Source organism: Thermobia domestica, chromosome 13, assembly GCF_964235325.1.
Source record: "Thermobia domestica chromosome 13, izTheDome1.hap1.1, whole genome shotgun sequence".
In the NCBI taxonomy this organism is placed as follows: domain Eukaryota; kingdom Metazoa; phylum Arthropoda; class Insecta; order Zygentoma; family Lepismatidae; genus Thermobia; species Thermobia domestica.
In genome coordinates, this window is record NC_137466.1 from 129,637,849 (window position 1) to 129,660,831 (window position 22,983).

General features: G+C 35.1%; 1 protein-coding gene across 1 annotated transcript in view; it reads right to left on the reverse strand.

Annotated features, from left to right (window-relative positions):
- The window catches only part of LOC145668501 (juvenile hormone esterase-like), a 71,544-nt gene extending 51,943 nt beyond the window's left edge, over nucleotides 1-19,601 (reverse strand). Inside the window, exons 1-3 of the mRNA XM_081736460.1 lie at nucleotides 19,335-19,601; nucleotides 16,680-16,817; nucleotides 1,876-2,035 (exon numbers count right to left, since the gene is read on the reverse strand). Coding sequence (XP_081592586.1) covers nucleotides 1,876-2,035; nucleotides 16,680-16,817; nucleotides 19,335-19,535 — 499 coding nt within the window. The 5' untranslated portion in view covers nucleotides 19,536-19,601. The remainder of the gene's footprint in view (nucleotides 1-1,875; nucleotides 2,036-16,679; nucleotides 16,818-19,334) is intronic.
- Between the last annotated feature and the right edge of the window lie 3,382 nt (nucleotides 19,602-22,983).

Consider the following 22,983-nt stretch of genomic DNA (forward strand, 5'->3'; position numbering starts at 1 on the left):
CGACTTGAATTAGGGTCGAGATTCGAATCGAGACAAACTTTGTAAAATTCGAGACGAGTCGAGACTGCTCGTATAAATCTCGACTCGACTCAAATCTCTCGAAAATCTTTCTATATTTTTTAATATTATTTTGAAGAAAGTATTCACTCAGAAACACACGGCACGAGAATTTCGGAAACTGCAGAGCTTGTTGGGTATTCGAGGAGTGCTGTGGTGAGTGTCTTCAACAAGTGGCGAAACCAAGAGGAAACGAAGTCCAAACATCGAGGGGTTGGGCGCCCCCACCTCATTACAGATGTCGTAGTTTGGGGAAACTGGTAAAACAGGACAGGCAGCTAACTGTGGCGGAACTTGGGCAAAGTACAAATGTGTCTGAACATACAGCACCGAACACTTCTAACGATGGGCCTCCACAGCCGACGACCCATCGATGTGCGAATGTTAACACCACGGCATCGGCAACTACGACTGAAATGTACACATGATCATCGCCACTGGACCTTGGCGCAGTGGCAGAGCGTTGCATTGTCTGATGAATCCCGATATCTTCTTCATGACGATCGGAGAGTGCGAAACTGTCGTGTTCCAAGGGGACAGCTCCTTGACACCTGTACTGTGGGACGGAGACAAGTTGGCGGCGGCTTAATTATGTTCTGGGGAATATTTACGTGAGCATCCATGTGTCTAGTGGAGCTCGAGCAAGGCACCATCGAACACTGCTTGCAGGCTACGTACACCCCTTCATGACGACCATGTTTCCCAATGGCAGTGGCATTTTTCGACAAGATAATGCACCATGTCACAAGCCCAAGACTGTGATGGTGTGGTTCGAGGAACACAGGGACGAGTTCCAAGTGATTGTGCTGGCCTTCCAACTCACGGGATCTGAATCCAATCGAACACATCTGGGATGTGACTGAACGTGACATTAGAGCGTATCGCCCCCAACCGGAATTTATAGGAATTAGGTGACCTGTGTGTGCACATGTGGTGTCAACTCTCTCCAGCAGCAAGGATCATTGTGTCTATGCCAAGACGCGTCGCCGTTGTTATCCGTGCCAAAGGTGGACATACTGATAATTAGGTAGGTAGTCATAATGTTCTGGCTGATGTGTGTGTATGTTTTAAGTCGTATATTTTGTCTCGACTCGAATTTCAAGACGTCTCGTCTCGAATTCGAGTCGAGTCGAGACAGAAAATATTTTCGAGTCAAGATAACAATTTCTCGAGCCGAGTCGAGACAGGCTTAAATCTCGACTCGACTGGACTCGTGCGCATCCCTAGTGTTGAGACATGTCAATTTATCGGTTTGAAGAACATTTTATGGACTTTAGAAATAAACTCAACCATACATTTGTTTTTTATGTTCGTAAAGTTAAGCGTCCCTTTTCTGTAAGGTTGTATATGAGACATGGACATTTCAATATTGTCTCACCGAGAATCCAACCCAGGGCCACGTGGATCAAAGACTAGACCAGCAAGGAATGCTAACCCTCGTATGTTCAAACATAAACATAAGGGGAGATGGAAATGGAAATATAGATCATGTGACACTATTTAAGTGGTAGCATTACCGTCCTCTTTTTGATTTTTTTTTACAATGTCACAATAGTTTCCTCATACTAAGATTAAAAAATAAACTTGCTTTTGCAAATACTTTCTATCCAAGAATTTAATTACCTCTTCTTCTCTGTATCGATCTGTATAATACTCTACTAATAAATGAACTTTTGTCAAATTATTTCAAGTTATGTTTTTTCAATTATGGGTTCACGAAATAATACATCTTTATACAGTATTCAAAACTGGTCACACAAACACTTGGTCGAATTTCCAAGAAAATAAATTCTTCTTTGTTAAAATATATTTACTTACCAAAGGCTCCAAGTCTATAGTTGATGCTCACGAATACAATATCTTTATCCATAAAGTAGTCTGGTCCATAATGATGAGTGTTGCCGGATCCTTCCATGAAACCACCTCCATGGATCCATACTATTACATCCAAACCTACTCGATCAGATCGTTCTGGAATCTAAATGCAAGTTAGTTAATACTTGTCTTAAATCGGTCATTTACAGAGACTTAACTAATTTAATAATATTCACAAGTTTTAAAAAAGTCTATTAATAATTCAATGTACGGATGTTTCTAATCCTAATCCTATTTCAGTAATCATCATCCAAAAAAGAAAGTTAACATTCCATTTATTTCATCTAATATATTGTGTATAAACATTAATGTCATTAGAGGTTTGAAAAGTATAATAGGCCATTTCAAAAATTAATATCTAGCAATTTACAGAATACACATTAAGAAACTCCGAAGGAATGATAGGTATGAATTTCGTGGGTGAATGCACTGATAGTATTGAACCAACTATTCTTTAGATTTATTTCTTTTCATGGTAGTGGAAAAATTCAAAAGGGATAGGTTTAATTATAGTACAACATTCAAATTGGTAGGTTTTAATATAAAGTATGGAACTCAATTTCAAGTGACCTTATCTCTAGAGGTATACGATGAAAATAATTATTTAAAACTAACATTTTAAGAAAGTTAGAAAAAATTAACTTATATATATATATATATATATATATATATATATATATATATATATATATATATATATATATATATATATATAGAGAGAGAGAGAGAGAGAGAGAGAGATGCAAAAAAGCCGGCTTTTTTGAATCAATGGTTTTTTTCACATAAAAAGCCGGTTTTTTTGAAAAAAAACCGAGAATTTTGGAAATTTTGGCTTTTTTCATTTTCATGATTTTTCTATCCAAATAGCTTTCTTATAGTATATTCTATAGTTAGATAAGATTTCCACGACCTGAATGCCATATTTAGCTCTGTAATTCACCATCAAGATGGATGGAGCACATATTTTACGAATTAAAGCTAACATGAAGAATGTAGTATTTGAGGGCAATTTTACAGGTTATTTAACTTTATTTTAACTTTTGAGTTATCGACATTTTTTTCCTTCTCTAGATCATTTTAGTTTGTCATCCGTGTTTCATTTCTAAGAGCTTAGTACTCCAGCTTCTAGCACGAAAGTTAAACTTACGTTTTCCTATATATCCGTCAAAGCATACGTTTTTCAATATATCCGTCAAACCGTATTTTCACATTTCTGTTATACTGTAGTTGTGCAATGATTTAGCAATAATTTTCCAGATACAACCTTGAATACCAATTTATACAAATAATCAATAGCGGATTTAGAAAAGTACTTTGGGAGGGGTTTCTCTGATTGTTTCGTTTTCTAAAAAGTCCTAATTTTATTTGGGAGGTGCTTGAAGTTTATGAGTACAGGCATAACTAATATTTCGTTTCGTTTATATGTTTAGCAATAATCTTCCGGATACAACCTTGAAGATCATTTTATACTGAGAATCAGTGGCGAATTTAAAAAAGTGTTTTGGGAGGTGTTTTCTTACTACTAATGTTTAGTTTTTCTAAATATTCGTAATTTTTATTTGACGGGAGCTTAAAGTTTATGAGTAAAAGGCATAACTAATAGATATTTCGTTCGTTTTAGACATTCCACAACTTTGGAGAACAGGCTTCAGTCCGAAAGACCGATCCTCTAACCTTCGCAAAACCGTCACTGCTGGTAATTAGTAATAATAACGATTTAAAAACAATAAGAAAGGAAGTCGGCCAACTCCTACACTCCTAGTCGGCCAGTACACGCACTATTTCTAGATTCTCAGATGGAATGAAGGAAGGCTTTGTCAGAATGGTCGAATGCTGGGTTGAATCCCGGACTTCCCGATAGAAGCGCAAAAGCCAACCACTCAGTCACGTTTGTTGTGCAGTTGTATTTAGCTTAACTTAAATATATTCCCTAGTCTTTTTTTTTTGTTCCGTAATGATATGTTGAATCCCTCTTGTTAAAAATTCAGAAAACTTGAAGACTGGGTAAACCGTGATGGTGGTCAAGGGCGCCCATGTTGTGGTTTCCAAGGAGGGGAAGTATAAGCGACGTTTCAAAAATAGTTTCAAATTTTGCTGTAACTAATGTAAAAATCCTATTGGATTTTCAATATTCTGAAGTACATTTTCCTCTAGGGGGGGGCAAGCGCCCCCTTAACCCCCCTGATGGGCGCCCTTGATGGTGGTTATAAAAAACTTGACTGTAGAATTTCAAGAATATACAGAACCATGTGCAGCCTTTAATTGTATCATACAAATCTAAGTATTTCTCTTATGTTTTATTTTAATTTTATTTTGTTTCAAAAAGAGGGTATGGAATATTTTGAAGTAAAAATACTACATACAATTTTGCTAGTTATTTGTGTATTTTTTGAAAGAAGTTTTTACTCTTAGGGTTGGCTCGTTTACACCAGCTGCTTCTTTTTTAAAAAATAACTGGTTTAAACTAAAAAAAAATAAAAGAACAAAAATGCGAATCGTGTGAACTTCATAGTGACGTTTTACATGTCAAACCATCTGCATTAGTCTTATTTCCTTTTCACCTTTTAATCAAGGTGTCCCATGTTCAATTCTCGGTCGAACCACAACCCTTCTTTCATGTGTAAACCAAGTACTCTTTTGGATGTCACTTTAAGCGAAAGTCTTCTCCTTGATAACCTCGGTATTACGTAAGGATGTTAAGCCTAAACATACAAAACGAAACCAAATTATATATTTCTGCATGCCTGTTGTTTTATAAAGAAGCGAAGGTTGCTTAAATATATTGATTAAAATTGGTAAAATTTATCGATTGCCTACTTAGCTTCCAACATTAGCTTGGATTGGACTTTCAATGATACCTACATACTAAATTTGTAATTTAATACCTCAGTTTTAGAAAAATAAACATACTGCTGAACAAGACTGCACTTATTTAATATAAAAACACATTTACACGTGACGTTTCCATTGTTGAATAATAACACCAAGGCGAAACAAACTTATTTCTGTGAATATGTAATACAAATACATAAAGCAAAATATCTAAATCAAAAAACCTGGTTTAAACCCCAAAAAAGCCTGGTTTGAACTGCCCCCCCAAAACGGGTTTTTGGCATTTTCAGAAACAACCATGGTTCTTGCCAACTCTGCTTACTTTTGTATATAGGAGGTTAAAATGTGTTTATTATATACATTGGTTAATCCTTTGGAATTCATAATGTAAAAATGTTGAAGTAAAATTGTTTAAAATATCTTTTCGAAATTCATGGTTTACTTTCGAGGTTTTATATTATTATCGGCATCAACCACTAATTAAATGACTTTCTGTGTTATAGAGAAACGAAACAAAGCCTGCTTTATCGATTTAAAGCAGAATCTTGAAAAAAGCCCAAAATTTCCCAAGCAAAAAAGCAAAGCAGAAAAAACCGACACAATAGAAGGGAACTAGACGTGTTAGTTTCGCTCTAAAGCCTAGTAGATTTTCTAGGCGAATGAACTAGAACTGGGTTGTCTTGGGTAAAACATGGGTATATAGTACATACGGTAAAACAAATGCGGAATCATATTCGGAAAGTAATTCCTTACATCAAACGAAATAGAAAAAATACAGTGTATATATTGATCGATAAATGATGCATTGGCCAATGCTTACATAGATATTCATGAAGTCAGTTTACAAGTGATATGATAAATGATAAACATTTTAAAATAAGAGGAAAAACATTTTTAAATTCCCATGTAGACAGGAACAAAGAGAAAATTAGCAACATGCAATGAACAATGCGAGAAGATAAGAACAATTCAATTTGGAAAGTATCATTTCTACATCGGGAATTGAACCGAGGGACTTGAAGGCATTACATTGTTCATACATGGTCTTCGATCTTTAGATATCTCACACAACATAACAATCTAGTAGGTATCCGAAAACATTCATTGTTCAAGATTAAATATTAAATATGGAGAGTTTGGTTCAAGACGAACAATATGAAAATATCGAAATAATCAGTTTATTCGATTAGGAGAAAAACTAGGAGAAAAGATTCAGTTTGTCACTTGAAATAATAACTAATCGTAAATGGCATTTCATTTATTAGCTATCTTGGAGTTTAATTTTTTGGAAAAAGGATCAATTGAAATAACAAGATCAGTTGGATCAATCAATGTCTTATTGTTGTTGGCTTAGTGTAGGAAATTTATCTACATGAACAAGAGGAAGTATATTTGATTTATGGATTGTATTTATGTAATTGCATAAAATGTTTGTTTCCTGACAGATCTTGTTTCCTGACTCTTTGTAAATAGGAGTGCAATTATCCAACTTCTGGCATTTAAGTAATTTATCTACTGATTTCTTTTAATCGGATATCCGTTTCAAGCCATACAATAACTTGTCTGAAATACTAACAATTTCCTTTCAAGGTTATTTCACAATCTACAAAACAGTTACTTGTTAACGTAATTCCTGTACAAAGTTAAATGTGTGCATATCCATTTTGGTTTTCCTCACTACATCGCTAAATACACTGACATTGCACATATATAAGTATTTAAAATAAAAAAAAAGTTTTACATAACACTTCCAAACATGGAAATTCAATACTCATACTTAAAGTAGTACATCTATAACTTCTGGTTGTAATAGTAATAAGATCAAAAATAGGACGTGAACGTGTTCCTCGGACGCTGAATTCATATATTTAAAAATTCGCTATGTCTTACTACTTTTTATTGTATGGTGAAAAAGGCTGAAAACGGAAATTGTTAATTTCAACCACTTTCGGATTGAATAGAAGATTAAGAGAGAAGATAGAATCTACTCTTGGAAAGCTGAATCATTGTTCTATGAAAATCAGTATTGAAACCTGAAGTAATATTAAATTTAAACATCTTTCGATAGTTGTGATACGCTATCGATAGTTGTGATATGCTTGGGATAGTTGTGATACGCTGCCTTGAGAGGCTGAATCGTTAGCAAAACAACCGCTTCTCGCTGTTTCCGTTTTTATTCTTTGACGATAAACTGGAAATGACTAATTTGAACTACTTTTGGTTTGAATAGAGTTAATGGAGAAGATGGGACCTATTCTTGAAACCCTGAACCGATTGTAAAACACAGCATCCTGTATCTCTTACCACTTTTGCTCTGATACCTGTCAACAGACGGACGGACGGACAAAGCTGTTCTATAATACTCTCAACACTTATGCATAGCATAGTTTGGGCTTTAAAAAATGGACCAAGCAAAAATTTTTCGAATAGAAAGCTCACTCATCAAGCTATCATTTTAGCTTATGTAGTCTTAATTCCACAAGGATCCAATCTCAGATAACAGTATAATATGAATACAGTACATTACAATATGAATCTGAAATGACAGTACAATACATCTGCACCACAAAACAGGTTATACATCATTTGCACCAGTATCCTGAAACAACTATAGTAATTTCTAAAGATATCTTCAGTTCAAGGAGATATTCCTAATATTTATATTCCCAATATATTACAATTTTCTTCCAAATGAGACAGTAGTTATCTTCAAGCGAATACATGTAACGAAGACTTCATGTCTTGAAATGCACTACTGTAACAAAGAACCCTGTTTGTGATACTCCAATACAGTAAGTTACAGCTGCATGGATTTGTCAAAGGAGACCAGCTATGGACGGACTACTTTAATTAGACAGTATATATAAGGATGTCATGCTAAGGCATTCCCTCTAATAGAGGAGAATATCCTAGCAGTTATAACGACATGGTAAAATTTTCTGCTACCAGAAACGTCATTTCAACAGCACGTGAAAGCATGCATCACATGCCAGCAATTTGGATCAGTGTTCTAATAATAAAAAGAACTGATACTACTTGTTATGCAAGCAGTTGAATGGACATGACAGCAAAAAAAAAAAATCCACTATCAGACAATTCGGTTCTAGTCCACGTCATTGACAATTTCTTCTCTGTAGATCGATTCAAAACGAGTCGAAATTCGAAGTGTCCTAAGGATTCAGTGCCTCTCTGCCACTGGGTAGCCCAAAATTCTTCCTTCTGACGATGATATCTGAATTTGGTATCGAAACTGGACATCTATATTCAGAAATATAAGTAGGAGAGGGTCCTGGGGATTCGATCCTAATAAATCTAAACTTTTCTGTAAATTTACCCTGATTTTATGGGCGATTTTACAAATTTATAAATTAGGGGTGATTGCATTCTTGGACTACATGAGCTAAAATGATAGCTTAATGAGTGATTATATCTTTCTATTGGAATTTTTTTTGCTTGGTCCTTCTTTTTTCTAAGACTTCCAAATTATACAATAATTTATTCTCATATTGAATTAGGACTCTTCCTGAAACAAATTGTTGCGTACGTACCTGTATATATTGATTACAGAATAACTTGCAATTATAATTGATTTCAATTGATTGCAATTACTTATACTTAATTACTCTTCGAAGCATCAATGATATCACCGGAAACTGGATAGCGTCAGATAAATTCTGGATGAATTTGCAACGATATATAGTCCTCACAGTGACAAAACTAATGCTTGAGTCCAAATATTTAGTCTTGCCAATATAGCAGGGACAGGTTTGTACCTGCCAAACCAATATCACACACATACACTAATTTTAGAGTATTACGAATTTCTTCAAATAATACACTTCTTATCATTTTTTAGCTCCCCGCGTAAGCATATGGGAGCTTATAGTTTCATTTCAGGGGCCTTTATTCAAAAATACTAATCGTGTAATATAGTGAAAAACTTTTGAAAATAAAATATTTTATAATTGTATATACTATAAAATAATAACAAATTAGAGGTGTCAGCACTAGTATTTAGAAATGTCTCCTACTATTATTCTAGTATTTCTGCTTCACGATAATTCACGATTTCTAAAAACATATTACAAGACTAGTAATTTTAAGAAATAGGAAGCACTATAGATACAGTATATAGTGTGTATATGTGAATGTATATTCTTCGGTAACTACTGGCTGGATCTGAACCAAATTTGGTGGGCACGTAGCCCGGCAACAGAGGCTGTGCTCCATAGCTTTCCTTGCCGGAAGTTTCTGAGTTCGATTGACGAACTGTGTTAAGTTTCTAAATTTTATAAATGAGTTACCAAATTCCAAAACGTCTCTAGTTTACTTTACAAAACTTAAGGGAAATACAGTTTTTTTACTATCTTTATTTCTACAACTTAAAATAATGAAATTAAGTTTCGAAAATGTAAAATAAATAGCGGAACACATTAACCAACTCTAACTCTCTAACTCTATGGCCTATGGAACCCAGAGGTTCAATGCCGCGTTCACAAAAGCTCTCCACTGACTTCTATCCTTAGCTAACTGCATCCAGTTTCTACTTAGTATTCCAATCTCTGCGAGATCCATCTTAATATTGTCCTCCCATCTGCGCCTAGGTCTTCCTAATGGTCGTTTTCCGATTGGTCTTCCGGTCAAGACTTTGAAAGCGTTTCTACTTTCTTCCATCCTAGCTACATGACCTGCCCACCTTATCCTCCTAGACTTGACGACCCTAACAATGTTGGGTAAACCATATAACTTATGTAGTTCCTCGTTATGAAGTTTCCGCCACTCCCCATTCCCGTTCCTCTTGGGTCCGAATATTCGTCTCATGATCTTGTTCTTCCCTCAGAGTAAGTGACCATATTTCGCAACCATACAGAACAACAGGCATAATTATTGTTTTGTATATTTTCAGCTTCAAATTCCTCCACAGAATTCGCGACGACAAGAGATTTTGAACCGAATAATAACACGAATTCCCTGCTTTTAGTCGAGATTTAATTTATTCGTGAATATGATTTTCGTCTGTTAATATTGATCCTAGATATTTGAAACTATCCACTTTATCAAAAGTATTATTTAATATTTTAACGCATCCATAATTTGCTGTATTCCGGTCCCGGCGCACTTCCATGTATTTAGTTTTCTCTGCATTTACTTTTAAACCCATGTCCCTGTAATATGCCATTACAGTCTAATGGGATTATGCTTTTAATAGGAGGGTGCCCGAAATTTTTTGCACCGACTGTACTTGACGTTCAACAAAAAATTTCTGGCTGTTCATATAATTCATAATATTGTTCGTTATTCTATTTCAAATTAACATGGAAAACTGTAAAAAATTCATTACGGATTATAGTTTTGGGAATCAATATCTTTATTTATATATTAAATTAGTTATAAGTCTTGTATATGGATATGTAAATGGATTATTACAATTCTTACGGTGTCAGTGCTATCTGAAAACATAGGTCCACTATTGGACGGAACTTTTCAGATCAAATAACCAATCTAAAATTCGACAGAATTTTCAGGACCACCCTTCACCTCTCTTTTAGATACTTAGGTCCTTCTAAAATCTAGTTTAATCCAGATTTTACCAAATTTTATTCGTTTCAAAGCCCCACCGCCAAAATGCTTTGTTTTGATTGGATGATAAACCCACGCTATGATATTAGGGCGCAATTATTTCCATTCCATGCCGGGAAGTGTTACTGAAGACACTAGATTCTGATCGTCTAGCTTAAAAAGTCGAAAAGGAGCTAGAAAAGCTGCAAACAAGGTAATATTAGGGATTTTATTAACATGTATAATCACTGGAAGTCTTGAGGAGCCATGAACTATTAAATTTCATAGTAAAACTGGACTAAAAAAGCTGAAATAGTAAGTGCAATATAGTGATGCCATGATTGCATCCACCGATCGCTATGGACAGGATTCCGAAGTAGTGTGATTTCAGTTTTCCTTTTCCTAAAACCGGTTCTGAAGATCAGTGTTTCCCCTTATATTTTCACCTCCAATTTTCCTGTTAATTGAGGGTTACAAGACCTGTCCATATATAGATTTGTTTATGTAGGTAGCGAGTGATTTTTCCTTTTTTTTAAACATACATGGCGGTATTTAATTTTGTGGTAGTTAGAATAGTAATCACAATGCACGTGTAAATTATCAGTAAGGGCTCCTACCTGACTCCCAAATTGGGAGTACGGCTTCCAGCGGGATGAGTTGAATATGTAGTTTGTTCCGGGTTCCTGCCCCTTCAGGGCAGGGGTCCTATTGTTAGTCAACACTTCGATATGTCCCCTCGGGGGCATTGATTAAACACTCAAGAATGTGATTTAGTAAATACAAGGGCCAGTTGGCCCTGTTTCTTTCTTCCCCTTTCCTTTCGAGCCGATTTAAAATGGTAAAATATGAATGTTTTCTGTGTATATTTATCAGTATAACATGTATTAATGATAGGGATGATTGGTGTGTATTGGCATGATGTGTCTTGTAGTTTAAGTAGTATGTGTATATTTGTAATGTAGTATCAGTGGTAGTGGTAGTTAAGTGATGAAAGAGTGTGTGAGATAATTAAATATGGACAGTGTAGTATTTACTATGCGATAAATTTTTTATTATTCCGTCATTAAGTGAACTCATACACAATATTTAAAAGTGAACGTAATATAGTACAATAATTCCGTGTACAAGGTCACATTCAGTTGTTCAAGGGTTGATTATATCGTCGCTAGCCCCTAGTGTCAAAAGTCAGTACTAACCGCCATTCGTATGTCGAGGTGCTTAGTGATTTAGTTTCCTTGAAATTGACCCTTCTTTTCGAAATAAAACCTAGAAGGTATAATTCACAGCCCATATGGATGTACAGTTAGGTCAAGTGACCCAAAATCAATATATCCTGAAAATTTCAACATTCTGCTAAGTCTAGAAATCGAAATATTTAAGTAAATAAACAATACGTAATTTTTTTAACAGAAGTCGGGCGATATGATGCTAGTTCTTCGCTTTGAAATTATATTAAATGTTCATTTTTCCTTTGTGGCTGCAGAATTTCATTGTTGCTGCAGAATTTCATAAACATTAAATATTATCGCAGATAATTCTATTCTCAGTGAACATACGTAGGATTTTTTTTAATAAAGCTACCAGGTATTACATAGTATTGTGTGTGTGTGGTGAAAGAGTCTTGAGTTCGAGTGAGGTTATCGTGCGGTGATCGGAATGGGAAATGTTTGTAGTGATTATAGATTTTAAAGTGTTATGATGAAATGTGTAGATAGGCTGGGCGTAGATAGAGGAAACAGGGTGTTTGTAAAATACAGCGTCGTAGTGAATGAAAAGAATGATGATATGAATATTATATGAATATTAATGTGAATATGAATATGAAAGTATATGAATATTGTAGTAAATGAATATAGAAGATAGGACACCCATATAGTTAAATATATATAGTAGCCCAGTGAATACTTCGCCGCGTGTTGATATATATATATATTGAATAGATACGTGTAGCTACAAACATCTCGGGTTCTGACCCCTGCACCATAATATCACGCGGACCGGAGGGCAATATATAGTCGGACTATGGTAATACTTTGTAGTTTAATGGGTTATAGTAATAATCAACCATAGTAATACCATCTGATAGAATGGGTAGCATCATATAATCGCTGACTAGACATTTTGAATAATAAATTATGAAAAGACAGTAGTAGTTATACATCAGGGCTGTAGTGAATTATATTTTCTGGTCGGTTTTAAAAATAGAATATCCTGCTCCGTGAGATTTTTTTTCTCTTCACGTCACCTACTCGGGCTAGCTTATAATGTTCATGGAGGCGACAGCTCTGATAGGATTATAGAATCAAAACAATTAATTATTGAGATTTATTATACCGTACCCGGGCATCGACCCCTCCCTCCTTGAATATTTTCGTTTTCTTTTCTTAGTTTTTTAACTAGATAGTGATGGAAATTAATCGATGCCTCAGAATTTAGCGCATTCTGCGAAGGGGAGCTATCGGTGAAGTTTGGCAATTGAAATCACCGATCCAAAATCCAGTTTATTTAATATTTTTTTTATTTTTGGCAAAGTATCATTAGGGTTATCTTAGCTATTACTTTTACTCTAGTTTCATTACTGTCCTTGAACCTTCTTAGTTCTTCTGAGGGGTCGAATGTTTTTTTTCTTACTTAGAGATTTCAAAATTGGGGACGCAGTTACCTGGTCCCTTCCCCCTCTCCTTTTATCCTGCTGGTCTGGGCCGGATACGGGGATCGGATTTCAATCTTACAAGCAAATTCTTGTGGGATTGGGATCTGATGGACACAGAACTTGCATCCTTGGCAGCAGGACCTCCCTCCTAGTTTACGTATTTAAGTAAACCACCCTCTTTCGGCATATGTGAATATTTTTGGTTATGAGTTGTTATATATTTAAATTCGATCACTCTTCTGTGTAGTGAGTAGTACTTTAATCTTTCTCCTTTCGTTGGCGCCGCTTTCTTTCCCTTGTCTCTTCCTTCTTACTTCGAGATTTTTTTTAAATTTTCAACCTTCCCCCCCCCCAAGATTTTGAACTTGTTGCTTACGATCTTTTTAACATACAACTCTGATCTGAAATTACCAGCTGAGACGTTGCAGGACACGATTCATGGATAAAGTAGATAGTGATTGGGTCCTCCATCACATTTTTGACCTATTGCCAAAATGAATAACGACTTCGTAGTTGACGACACTTCCATTACGTTCTTTCACCGTCGTCCCTCTTAAGTTTTTTTTAATCCGTTGGTCACTTTCCTTTCTGTTTTGGTTTTCGATTACCTTGTAGTTGACCTGGGCCCAGAAATTGTATTTTGGTTTATCTAGTTATATCTTTAGAAATGCTCTGTGTCACGTGCCTGCCTCATAAAGTTTTTTTTTCATTATTTAAGCACGAATTGATTATATAAAAGTTAAAAATTTATAGACGCGCGGTATCAGATAAAAAATTCAATTCTTTTTCATATGTAAGGTCGGAAGTCATTTGTTTTCTTGGACAATGTTTGCAACCTTTTCAAAAATTATTATTGGGGTGATTAATTGAAATGTGTGCGCATTTATTATAAATATATATATATATATATATATAGAGAGAGAAATGACTACGTCGAAATGTATATGTACTTAGTATGTGAATATTATTTTAAAGTAAAAGTATGATATTAAATGTATTATATGAATGTATGTAAGAGCGCTCGTGTCTGTCCCCCTAAACGTGTATTGGTTGCTATAGTTTACCAGTAAGTTTTCCGACGTATGTAAGAATGTAGATTCTGTCAATAATACCGCCGTCCACTCAAGTAATTTTCCTTTTCTTTTGAATAAATGTAATTAATAACCACTGTAATTATGTAATGGCATGTATTGAAAAGTAACGGCAGGTCTAAACGTAACCCACATCATAACGAATATTATCCCTGAACTACTAACCTGAAACCATTGTGGAAAGTGCACCTTGTATCCTTCTCACCTGCATATGTATCCTGTGACTTGACCAGTTTTATTTTCTATCCTCAATTTGAACCATCATACTCCGTACACCTGTGGAAGATTGTTTTTTTTATCCGAACCATGTATATATATATCTATACGAAAGTGATCTAAGGGAAAGGTCTCATGACGTGTCCCAGTGTTGAATAAATAACTCAAAACTATCCAATTAATAAGTTTGGAAATGGACCGTCTAAGAGGAGAAACATCCTCTGGCGAAAGTGATTTTTTCGAAATCCCTAGATGGGTATAGACGTAGCAGTGTGCGATTGCAGATATAAACTGTTAAGAATTACGAACCAAATATAGTCGATGAATGGTTTTTGTAAACCACTAGTTATATATATATATATATAGATATATATAAACATAAACTAAGCTAAATGGAGCGAAATGTTCTGGACACTACGACTATTGCGTGATTTGTGATTTGAACGCTCAAAATTATTAATATTTTATTGCTCAATGTGAGGTAGAGACTCATATAAGTTCTAATACACCAAAAAGTTTTTTTTTCTTTCCTCTTTGTCCAATTTTTTTTAAAAGTGAAATAAGTGTCTTCTTTGCGTATGTCGCAAATCATAATTTTGCTTTAGCATGCCTAAGATATGATACATGTAATTATTTTTTTCTTTCCATTTGTCAATATGATTGAATATATAAAAATTTACTAAAATATATAACACTATGTACTCTATTAATACATAACCAAGGATTTGTGCTTTTAATATTTTCTTCATAATTATTTGTTTTGTCTTTTTTTTTCACTATGAATGTAATAAACTATTTGTACCCTTGTAGCTAGTTGATTTTCCTTTAAACATATATACACTGTCCTGAGTGAGTGAGCGTGTGAATGCATGATAGATTTAATTTAAGTAATTTTAGTGATATCATTTGTCATATTAACATCTGTAATATATGTGTCATGTTTTAATAGATGTGTTAAGGTAAATAACCTAGGTCATGAAGGACCGCTACTAATGGTTTAAATGGGCTCTAGGAGCGAAACAAAATTAGCAGGATGAGCCTAAATCCGACATCTTTCTTCCAGGAAGTTGAAATTCTTATTGATACGATACATAGATTTATATTGAGTTAATAAGTTTGATTTTTTTTTTCCTTGGCTAATTCATATGTGTGGTCGATCCTAAAGAACAGAGTTCAGATGCTGGATGGTTATCAATCACCGGTTGGAATAACAGTACAAAGAATGATTTCACTTTTCTCGTTTCCAGGTCTAGGTCTGGGCGACCCCACGATCGTGGTGCCTGGAGCTAGGTCTGGGTGGTATGAGGGAACATGTGTCTATTCCGAAGCATTCCAAAATTGATTAGTCGTTAATAACATTTAGAATGATTCGTCTTTCAACGACTCTCCCGACCTTTTACTATATTTCCGGAATTATCCAGTAATCTGTTTCTTATTAAAATACCCTATTTCTTTTCTTTCTTCTTTTTCTACCTCCTTCTGTTACCCTTCTACTTTCTTCTCTTTCTTTTCTATTTCTAAATGAAAGAAAACGGAGTCATGATTGAGAGTAGTCGCTATTGGCACGGTCAATAAGTTGTTTAGATGAGTTTTCTTCGGGAGTCCGATATGGAATAGTTAACAATAACAAGAAAGTTTATTGGAATTTACTCTATTGGAAAATAATCTGGATTTCAATCAGTAGGTGATCTTTCGTAATCGTCCTCGTTAAAGAGAATTAATTTTAGCGACTCCTCTCCAGTACATTGCACTATTGCATATTTTTCTTCGTTTACAGATTTTTTTTTTTTTACGTTTTCTTTCATCCCTGCAAGCGTTTAATAAGATCTCTGCATTTCTTTCTATTGTTCTCCTACCATCCTCTATTAAATTTACATCATCAGCATATGCCATAACCTGGTGAATACCGTTCAACTCTAGGCCCTGGTTGCTATCTTTGATTTTCCTTATAGCGTATTCCAGAATAAAGTTAAATGATATTGGCGACAACGCATCTCCTTGTTTCAGGCCATTTTCGACGTGAAAGCTCGTGGACAAAAATTTTCCTACCCGGACTTAATTTGGGATTCATTTAAACATATCTTAATTAATCTAATTAGCTTTGTCGGTATTCCAAGTTCTGTAAGAACGTTGTATAATGTTTCTCTCCTAACCGAAGCGGAACACATTAAATAGAAAAAATTAGCTGGAATTTATTATTAACAAATCATAAACTGAGAAAAAAATATCATTCAAAAAAAAAAAATATAGGACAAGACGCGTTTTCGAATTGGGCGACTGAACTGTGTGGTTAATAGTTTGACGAAAAGACTGTATATTCCGTTTTTGAAACATTTCTAAGCAGAAACATGGACTTCAAACACACACACGAAGAGGAATAGTTTCTCTTAACTTACTTTGGGAGTATATACATTCAGATACAAACAATCCTCGTCAATAGGGAATGGTTCACAGAAGGATAAATCCTGAAAGCATGCATTTCCTTCCTTCGTGGCATCTCTTACTCCAGTCCAACCATCAGCAGCTTCAGGATTCTGTAGCACACGTACAAAAGAAAACAATAAACGATTAAATAAATTTACAAGGACACGTTCTTAATAATTCTTAATAATATTTAGTACTTCATAAGACTAATCAGATATCACAAACCTTATTTTATAAATAAGATTGTTTTATAAATATTCGTAATGTGTAATCTTTAATTTTGTTGTTTGTCAAGTATACAATAGTGGGAATAGAATTTGTAAAAATGGTTTGGATGCAAAATATTTCAAACATTTTCACTTATTTAGTAAAAGAGTAAGTAGTAAATTGGTGCAGTACAATCGTTGAAGATACAACTTGCTATAAAATAATAGCTACTATTAGCTGAAGGTTATGGCTCAATAGAAATTTTAAGATACCTGAATCCAGCCAAACGTAATTTTTTTTTAGATAAATCAAAATATCTTCAACTACATTCTGTACTTCAACCCTCCCCTCTTCCTAACTTTCAATGCCATATTTTGCCCCAATCATCTGCTATGAGAACCCCTGAATTAAAGTGCACACACATAATCCTTCAGAAGGATTTTACTGACTTCTCATCCCTTTCCATTGATTTTCTCTTTCTAACTGTAGATTTTTGTTGTGGCTCTATGGTTACAGCGTACATGTTTTCGGCGAGGAGGATCCGGGTTATAATCATGCTTGAGGATGACTTTAAATGCAAGTTTAAGGCAGGGGCGGATTCAGGGGGGCGATCGCCCCCCCCCCAGAAGAGGAAACTTTCTTATTTTACATATAAATAAAACCCATCCCAGAGTCTGGAGCTCTTAAAAGTAGCAGTATTACAACCCATCGCCCCCCTCCCCAGAAGTCCGTCCTGGATCTGCCCCTGGTTTAAGGAGACTTACAGATTTGAGTTGAAGTTCATGTGTTCAAGGGACAGCTGAGATAAGCCATGTAGCCATTTTATAGATAAATCTATTTTCATATTGGGATTTGCTAGCAAAAATGTAGTTTAACTATTAGCTATAATTTGGGGGCCATTCTGGATTCCAAATTGTCAATTTCCAACCATACGCTTTTAGGTGCAATTCAATATACTTTCCAATCAAAACAAATCTAAAATTATGAATCATAGCAAAATATAGAATGATTTGCTACTTTGTAATAGCACCCCTCCCTCTGCCTGCAATAGTACTTACATTGCCGCTCTATCCTGCAATAGTACTTACATTGCCGCTCTATATTCTATCTTACGTATCTCACTTATACTTTCACTTTCTAGCAGGGTCTCAGGCAAATTGGGATTAAGCAAGTTCCAGTTTTCTATGCCTAATTTCAACGTATAATTTATTTGCGGGCAAGAATTTTGAGTGAGGTCGGTATACTTTCAGTGTTGTCTTTGATCAATAGTACAACCGGTGTGTAGCTAACATTACCGCAGAGACTGGGAACGAACAATGGAATTCAAGAGAAATGTGATATATCATCAATAACGCAAGCAGTACACACTCTAAATATTTTTAAGTGCAATTTAAGCGCACGATAATCTATTTCTGGATATGAGGAAGAATACTACAGTATGTTTTAGGTGCACTATAAAACTATGAAATATTTTGCTTCCATTATTGTTAAATTGTCTTAGTTATAAATTCAGCTATACTTTTATAAGAGATTTGTTACTTTTAATCAGATGCTGTGTGTCACTTAGCTATTTTTGAAGCAACCTATTGGCCATAATTACATCGTACTTATAAAGCTTTCGGGGGCACGGGGGCTCAGTGGTAGAGCACTTGCCTCTGGTGTGTGGACTCCCTAGTTCGATCCCCGTCCAAGTAAGTTTGTGGTGGATAGGTTTTCTCGGGGTACTTCCGTTTCCTCCCACTTTCTCATTCTACCAATTCGTCCATCATCATTCACTTGCCTTAATCATTTGTCTCCCTTAGCCTAAAAGGGCCTAATCGTAGGACGTTAAACTGAAAAAATTTTAAAGAAAGTTTTCCTTAATAAAGTTAGAAGTAGGGAAATATATTAAACCTACATCTTAAAAATAATTTGACCGAAAATCCTCCGATTTTAAATTAGAAAATATGGTAACCTTAGTATAGTGTAAAGCGTGAATAGTTTATTAGATTTTTTTTCTTTGGTTTAATCTCCCATGATTATGTCCCGGCTTCAATGGAGACGGTCATAATGATAATGAGTGAAATAGTGGAATGAAGAAAGTGGGAGGAAGCAAGAGAACACCGAAAAAACCCACGTATATGAAGTTTGTCCACCACAAAGCCCATTTTATTTGGTGGAAGCTGGAATTCGAACCGGGCCATTGAGCATCAGAGTTGAGACGTAGAGTAGTGGTGAAATACACATATCACAGTCAAGGTTCCGACTGGAACGAACACAGTCCAACTCTAACTCAGGTTCTCCGCGTTTTTAATATATCAACTCATAACAACTCCAAAACTCCTAACAGTCATTATAAGACTGATAAACATCTCTATTAACAAATTATTTCTATAAACTGAAAAGCAGCAGTCACTTTAAGAGCGAATCAATTCTCTTACCTTAAATCGAAGCTCCTTAACAGGTGGCTTAGCGTAAGGAATTCCTTGATAAGCATAGAAGTCTCTCCCATAGAAAGATTTCAGTATTTTACCTTGCAGTTTCCCTTGTTGTATACTCAAAATTGGAGCTTCTTTACTCAAAGAAATATAGACACACATTGTAAGGCCAAACAAAATAATAAATGAAATTTTTTCAGACATTCTTTGTGATTCAACATGTACTTAATAATATGAAGAAAACAAAGGACCGCGTCGTCCAAAGGCGAATTGAATTATGAACTTATTTTGAAACAGTTGAGAGCCATCTGAAAAGTAGAATTAATCTATTTTCTTTCCTTGTTGAATTTCAAGGTCAAGTTTATGTTGTTGTGGCTTCTGAGTTCTGCAGATACATTATGTAACGTATTGGTACCATTATGTCTAAACACGTATCGTTCGTTTCCTTCTGTCCTACATAATGTGTCGCGGGGATTTCTCTTTTTTAATTTCCTCATAGACTTGTGTTACGAAGGAAACTAGTATAAATTTCGCAACTGCAAAAAATAAAGCCGTCATTCACGCATTTTAAGCAAACTTTTATTAGAATTGTTTAGAGAAAATTTCGTTAAGTCCAAACTTCAAATTTAATGATAGATAACTCAGGAATCAAAAGTTTGCACACCATGTTTTTTCACACGCTATATATTAGTTAAGATCTATCACGGTAAGTGTGATCTATTCGGATGACATTTCCTTTCATTCATTCTTGTGATAATGTAAAACCCAAAATTTAATGTTCGGTTGATACTCGGGACCAAGAGTCTGTACGCCATTATACTTACGTACTAAGCTTGTCAAGGTCTATTACAGAGGCTGATCCAGGGAGAAGCGATCGGGGCAATTTCCCCCCCCCCAAAAAAAAACAAAGAGGAAACTTTCTTATTTTATATATAAATAGAACCAATCCCAGAGTTTGGAGCTCTTAAAAGTAGCTCTAAGTAGCAGTATTAAAATCCCCCCCCCCCAGAAGTCCGTCTTGGATCCGCCCCTGGTCTATTACCATGCCAAGTTTGATTCAGATGAGACGCGTTCGCTGAAGTTCGTTATATATGGTACATGGCTGAGTGGACATCTGCACAATTTCTTATTTGATACTTACGGTGTACGCTAATTCAGTGGGTTTCACTTTAATATATCCTTCAATCTTTAATAAGAGAGCAAGAAGTCTTCCTCATGGTCGTCCAACTGAGAAATGCCGTTGAAAGCAATCAGATAAGAAATTTTGCAGACGTCCACTCCAGGGGCGTCATTTAGGGGGGGCAGGGAAGGGCAATTGCCCCTCCCTGAGTTTGTGATTTCTATAGCTTTTATTAATAAAATAGTACAGTAAATCAGTGAAATACGAGAAATTTTACTTATATGAAGGGGTTTCCCCCCCCAAGCAAAATCTGAAATGACGCTCCTGGTCCACTCAACCGTGAACCCAGTACTTCTCGTTATCTTCCAGAGTTTTTCTTCGAAGATATATTGTGCAAGGAAGTGATTCTAAATCAGGCATTAAAAATATTCGGGAATCACTAACTAGCTCATTTTTAAAATATTGATTCCATTTCTGTTATATTAAGCCACAATTATATACAAACCTCCAGAAAATTTCCAAAACTAATGACTAACAGAAGTGCACTACAATTCCCTAGCTATTATTTCAAATTGTAACCGCATTTATTTAGTGTAGGCGTGGAATGAATTTTAGCTCTTAAGATGTCTCCCTTAATTGGCTTTTTTAAAAATATAATTTACTACTGCCGGTACAACCATCTCATACCGTTCCTAATTATATGTTGTTTAAAATGATTTCACATTTTGGATCCTAGCGCCTCGCACTTTAACTTATGTATACATTAGAAATGGCCAATTCCAGAATTTTTACTTTCCGGAATCCGGAAAGTAAAATCGGGAAAATTATGGAATTCGGAAAAAAAAATGGAACTTAAAAAATTCCGATTTCGAAAAAAGATCCGAAATTTTTCCGAAATAAGGAAAGTGAAATTTCCGATTCCGGAAAATTTTGGCCATCCCTAGTATGTATGTATCCCACCTGTCAACATCACACTGATAATAATAACTTTGTTGAATAAACTATGTAATCAGTCTTGTTATTCATTTTATTTTGATGTTTTCTTTTAATTTTGGTGTAGATGTGAAATGTCTCATTTGTTCAGATAGTTAATGAAACAATATTTCATTTGAATGATAAAGCCAACTGAAAAATGTTAGAAAAAGTAAATATACAGTCATTGTCAGGGTCGGATTTAGCATTTTGGCGCCCCTAGGCCCAATAATTTTTCCGCCCCTTAGTCTGGTTAAAGTTACTTTCCTAAAAACCTTTATTAAAAAATTACAGCCAGTTCTCCCGTGTTTGAGATCAATGTTGTAACGAAGTTGATGCATAATGTTGAAAAATAGTTTAACTTTACCAACAATTATTTGTTCCAATGAACTTCAAAATCAGAATGCTTTATTAGCCTGATTTTTTAAATCAATTCAAAAAATACATTAAGTTATGGCTATTTATTTTTATTCCTAGATATTTTTTTATTTTTTTTTTCTCTCTGCCGTGCTCCCCCTGGGAGCTTGCGTCCATAGGCCCGGGCCTACCGGGCCTATTGGGAAATCCGGCCCTGGTCATTGTTCAGTCATTTCGTTTGAAATGGTTTGCAAACTAACAGTTTCTTCGGTAATTGAGTTTATCCTGTTCTGTCTTTAAAAAAAAAAAAAAAAAAGAGAGAGAGAGAGAAAACAAATAAATAAAATAAATAGAAATAACAATTTGCTTTTCTTCGCATGTGAGTTTTGAGAATGAAATATGTTAAAACAGTAAAAACCACTTCCGTACCAGCATGCACTTTCCTGGTAAGAAAGGAAACACTTCCTGCCAAAACTTGACAATTAATGATAAGTTCATTTTTATTGATATGATGACTCATGACCTAGTGATCTCCACTCCGCCTGAAGCTCTGAAGTTGATCTATTCGCGTCAAAACAAATACGCCATTTGTGACCATATTTTCTTACCATGAAATTATAGATGTCGCACTATCAAAGCTGTAGCCCAAGCTAAAAATGTAACTCTTTTATGCTTGTGAACTTAAGCTTTAGTCGTTTCTAGATTAAATATCGCATATAGGCCTACTATATAACCTGATTTAACTTGGATTTGATTTGAGTTTGGCGTCCCTCAGCAGCGATGCTATATGAGACGCAGAGCTACAGCCTAACGTGGGATTCGAACCACATGAGCTCGTGCTCAGAATCGAACTTGGGTGTATGCGCTAAAGACGCGTACATACGCTATCCACATAGCCACGATGGAGCTCAGCCTGACTTAACAAATTGTTGGAGGATTTTTTTTTTTTAATTAAATGGGTTTTTTTCGTTTGAGATGATCGGAGTTTGGTAAAAAGAAGTGCACATCATAAAAAAATTGTTTCACTAAGATGTATAATATGAGGTTTCAATATTTAGCACATTTTGTATTTTTGAAACAGCAGATTAAGGTTCCGAATTCGCTTATATAAAATTGGAGAGGGACCTCCAACCATTTTTTGGATTTAGACGACTGGGTATCCTTGCGGTCTCGTAAATGATACACAAATATTTATGGTTAATA